The following is a 4,668-nucleotide window of genomic DNA, read 5'->3' as shown; positions in this document are numbered from 1 at the left end:
TGGTTTTATTGCATTTGTAAGTGGAAAAGGAAGGCATCGCTAAATGTAAAATTTTCCGTTAAGGAATTTTCCTTCTAGCAATTAAACATGCTTTTGGGTTAAGTATGGTATAGAAAAGTGATTAAATGCATATGAAATCATGTGGGTTATTAGAGATTATTTAGTTGTTTGGCGTCTCCTAGGATACGTAGTTGTTTTTCCACCAACCCACACATCCTCTATATTCCTAATAAAGCCTTTGGAATCTGTTGGGCTTTTTAAGGCTCTCACCACTCTCTTTCTATGACTTCACCGTATCATTAAAAATCTAAAGTTATTTAGCATAATTTAATAGTATTAGCAAGATTTGTAACTGTATCCAAGGATATGAACTTGTTTGTTGTAACAACCACTTGAGGCGTCCAAAAGGCCCTTCAAAGAAAGAAACATGCCATGTCAAATTTTCAGTAGTTTTATTGAAAAATGCCTCTTTTGTTTCAGAAATAAATAATATAAGGCAGTGAAATTCACAATCTGCAGTTAAAATATAAAAGCAGCAATTCTATGTTCATAGTCTTGCAAACGTTTTCCAACTGCTTTTGATAACTAAGAAATATTATATTCTGAAAAAAGTTCATACTAAATATACAACACAAACATGCAATTCCATCTCTGCAGAATAATCTGCAATTGGGCATAAATGTTAGTGTGTCTAAAACAAGGAGGTTTAAGACAATATGGAACTGTATCCCGTTGATGCACTAACTTCATCTACATGGCTTAAGGTTTGTGGTTGTTAAAGAGATGTATACGAGCATTCTATGCCCCGGTGTATAACAGAGATAGAAGAGGAAGATAAATAATTGCAATGGAGTTGACGTTTCCCTCCTTTTTGGTTTGAGGAGGGGAATTATTTGAATAGTGGTGTAATTGAATTGCAAATAAGTATAGCAAAAGATAAACTGCCCGCTCGAAGTACTCAGTAGCTCTGGGTTCCAGAACTTACTGCTTAACCTAAGAGTTTCACTGAGGCTGTCCGCTGTGCTAACTAAAGGCACACGGCATGTTCTGTTTTTGCAGCTTTTGTGAACAAAGTATTTTGCAAGCATTTCAAGGGCAAAGGCAAAAATGTCTACAGACTGCGTGCTTGGAGCTAGGCTTCCTGCAGAAACAAGGTTCTCTACAATCAGAAAGGGTACTCCAGGATGAGCAACGCTGGAAGAAACACCGCAGAAAAGACGTACACTGCTCTATCTGACCTGTAAATGAGAATTTCAACACCTCCCCCCAGCCTCGTGGCGCGGCGCGTGGTCTCTGGTTCACTGCCCGGGTCCGTGGGACAGGGCGCGCCGCCAGCGCCCGCGGGGCTCAGGAGTCTCTTCTGCAGGCTGGTCTGCGCCGTAGTCCTCATATTCCGCCGTCCGCTCGGGCTCCACAGGCACGATGAAGGGCTCGCGCTCAGGCAGGTAGGCCCCGCCCTCGGGCACATAAGGCTCTGTCCGATTCAACATTACAGTTATGGCATGATTTGGAAGGCACACACACACACAGCAAAAGCTAAATCATCACCCGCGGTGATGGCACTCCAGTCTTAATCTCATAACTTAAATAAGTTACAATGTTCCAATTACTTCCAGAGAATTTGGTGATAATCAAATAATGAAATGGCACTATCTTAAAAAAAAAAAAAAAAAAAAAACCTTCAAAAATCCAGCAGTAAATACAATCATTGCACAAATACCTGGGAAGGGTCAGAGACTGGACCAAAGAACTGTAAACGCAGTACCTAAGTAGGATTTTCACAAATCCCCAAGTAACTGTTCATGCCTTCAAACTCCTCAATTTAAAGAACAACTTGGAAAGATGAGGAGGTGAGGGGAAGTTTTATTGGCTCCTAGAAACTGAACTCGGGGGTGAAAAGCAACTATCACCAGGTAATATACAGTACATGACATCTTCTGTGGCTGTACCTCACACAAACTGAGTTACAGCTGGTGGGTGAGGAACACCAGTGACTACAGCAAAACAGGAAGAAAAGGTGATTTTAAACCTTGGTTTGAAAACTGCAGTTACAAAACCCAAATGAGAGGACACGGACAAAAAAGTAACAGAGACAGATGCCCTGAATCAGACACATCGCTAACAAGCAAGAGATGAGGAGATTCCATTTGGTGTTATTCCGGCATAGAGCAAGCGGCAGGCTTTGATGCAGAAGCTTATTGTAGAGTTGTTAAGTGATTTTAGTTGACAGGATCACATACAAATCATTTACAAGCCACAATTAGTTTATTATTTACATAAGACATTTCTCTTTAACCAGGTTAATTGTTTTTCTTAAAATGGCATAGTCTCCTCTGGTTAGTAGTTTTATTATGCACCTCTTTCCCAACTGAGGCTCCTCATGGCTGTGTGTTGGAACTTTTTTAAAATAATGTTTTTCTACATTATTACTGAAATGCATCAGGCTTATAAACTGACACCACTGCTTTTGTCTCATTCAAGTTAGTTAAAAGAGTCTCCACCCTCCTTTGTGATGTCGACCCAGTTCGTTAACCATTATCTGTGGTGAGATTTCCATACAGACTCATTTCCTAATAAGCACGTGCGCAAACATCTCAGAAACAGGATTTTCATGTATTCAAACTGTAAGCAGCACTGGCGACTTAGAAAATGTGTTAGCCGGAACCTGAAACAGGTCAAAGATGATAGTTTTTAAAAGTTGAATGACTAAGTAAAAAATATAAATACACATCCATCTACGTATGTAATGGTTAAAGTATATATATATATATATCCATATATTTTTAGTTATTCTCACATCCCATAAGGATGTGTATTTATATAAGGATGGTAATTTAAATTTATTTTATAAAGAATTAAATTGCAATTCTGTGAATGGGTTGCATGAAATATACATTAACATTTGTTATTACTTTTGGTCATATGTAATTATACATTTAAATATATAGATATATAGATATTTAGATATTCAACTACTCATGCACTATTTGAAAGTAGCAAATCATATCAAACAGCGGTATCATTTTTAAAATTTGCAAGATGCTTTAGGGTGCACTAATGAAATGGTAGCCATCCACCACAGCATGACTCTCTTATTTCCAGATTGGCGTTATCTCCCCAGTCCTCACATCCCACAAAATCAGGTATGGGAGACTTCCGCCCTCTACAATTGTCAAACACTAGAATTTCATTAACAATCTTTTCAAACAATTATTAAGTCCCATATTTTATAAGTATTAATTCTATGGCTAGTATGGGACAGTTAACTATGTTCAGTCGTCTATACCATATTATCACATAGTTTGCCTATAAATTAGATTTCCAAAACAATTTTTAAATACATATTCTTGGCATTTTAAAGTTGTGTTTAACAAATCCCTGTTCCCAATCTTTGGGAAAAGAAAAAAAAAAAGTCAATTGCTAGCAGGCTTTGAAGTCCCAAGAGAAATAAGGGGAGGTTTATGATGTGATTTGGTAAATGCAGAAACATGGGGGAAAAAAAGAAAATAATTCAATCCTAACAGTGAAATAATGTTGTATGCTATGGTAGCGAACACTCTTACTATATACAGTCAGAACTGAAAGAGTTGTTATCTTCAAGACATCTTCAAATCAACCTTCCTTCAAGCCTAAGGACCTTCATTTCCATAAAGTTCTTTACTTCAGGTGAATTGGAGTTCCTACAATAGCAACAACATACCTGGATAGCCTTGCCCATTGTATGGAATGCTGGCACACTGAGACGAATCACAGTATCCAGGAGGACCCGGGGGTCCTCGGATACCTGAGTTTCCAGGACGGCCAGGGGGACCAGGGGGACCTCTTGAACCTGTGGACCCTGGTGGACCTGTTCTGGATTCTCCTTGTGGACCTAGTGTGGAGTTAAAACAAATATATTTCCCCTCTTGTCAAATACAACTCCTGAGGTAGCAACCAGTACTTTAAGTGGCACCTCTACTACCTCAAGATTAGATAATTTACTATTGTATGGTAAGAAAATGTTTCCTTAAGAAATACCCAATATGAACCAAGGTGTGATGGAACTTTCTTACCAATGACTCATCAGAGTTAATGCCAAAAATCTACTACTTTAAGTATTTTATCACAGAAAACCTGTTTTAATAAGAATTCAGCCAAACCAGAGATATCAGTTCTTTGGTTTGCTCCCACCCTCACAGAGAAAAGAGCACCTGAAGGAAACAGCTCTGTTAGGCAGCCACATTGAGCTGCCATCAAAAGAGGGCAGTGTCTGCTCCACACCTCCAGACTATGTGAAACAATGTTGTTTCTGGATCAATATAGTTAACATAAATGGAATGATTTAGCCATAGGGTTGTCCTTGGTTGCAAGGGTATCATGTGCCTTATAATGAAAAAAGAAATCATTTACAACCTAGTAAACAAAATGCATCAGACAACTAGTATTCCTTTCCAAAATATAAAAATGCTTTGGGAGAACAGTAAATGAAATTTACCAATATCTCAGGCCTTTTAGTGAGGCTAAGTTTTCTCAGTCTAATACCCCCATATTGAAGACTACTGGAAAAAACAGGAAATATAACCATCTTTAAAGGCTATGAGGTCAAACAAAATAGGAAAAGAAAAGGAAGGAAGGAAGGAAGGAAGGAAGGAAGGAAGGAAGGAAGGAAGGAAGGAAGGAAGGAAGGAA

The 4,668-nt window shown here is 38.4% G+C and overlaps 1 protein-coding gene across 2 annotated transcripts in view; it reads right to left on the bottom strand.

Moving 5' to 3' along the window:
- Window positions 1–435: 435 nt before the first annotated feature.
- The window catches only part of COL12A1 (collagen type XII alpha 1 chain), a 121,429-nt gene continuing 117,196 nt past the window's right edge, over window positions 436–4,668 (bottom strand). For both annotated transcript variants that reach the window (XM_023219254.2, XM_023219255.2), the window contains 2 exons: window positions 3,701–3,871; window positions 436–2,665 (listed from right to left, as the gene is read on the bottom strand). In XM_023219254.2, coding sequence (XP_023075022.1) covers window positions 2,655–2,665; window positions 3,701–3,871 — 182 coding nt within the window. In that variant the 3' untranslated portion in view covers window positions 436–2,654. The remainder of the gene's footprint in view (window positions 2,666–3,700; window positions 3,872–4,668) is intronic.

Source organism: Piliocolobus tephrosceles, chromosome 5 (assembly GCF_002776525.5).
Source record: "Piliocolobus tephrosceles isolate RC106 chromosome 5, ASM277652v3, whole genome shotgun sequence".
Taxonomy (NCBI): domain Eukaryota; kingdom Metazoa; phylum Chordata; class Mammalia; order Primates; family Cercopithecidae; genus Piliocolobus; species Piliocolobus tephrosceles.
This window is presented reverse-complemented; position numbering and strand designations above follow the sequence as displayed.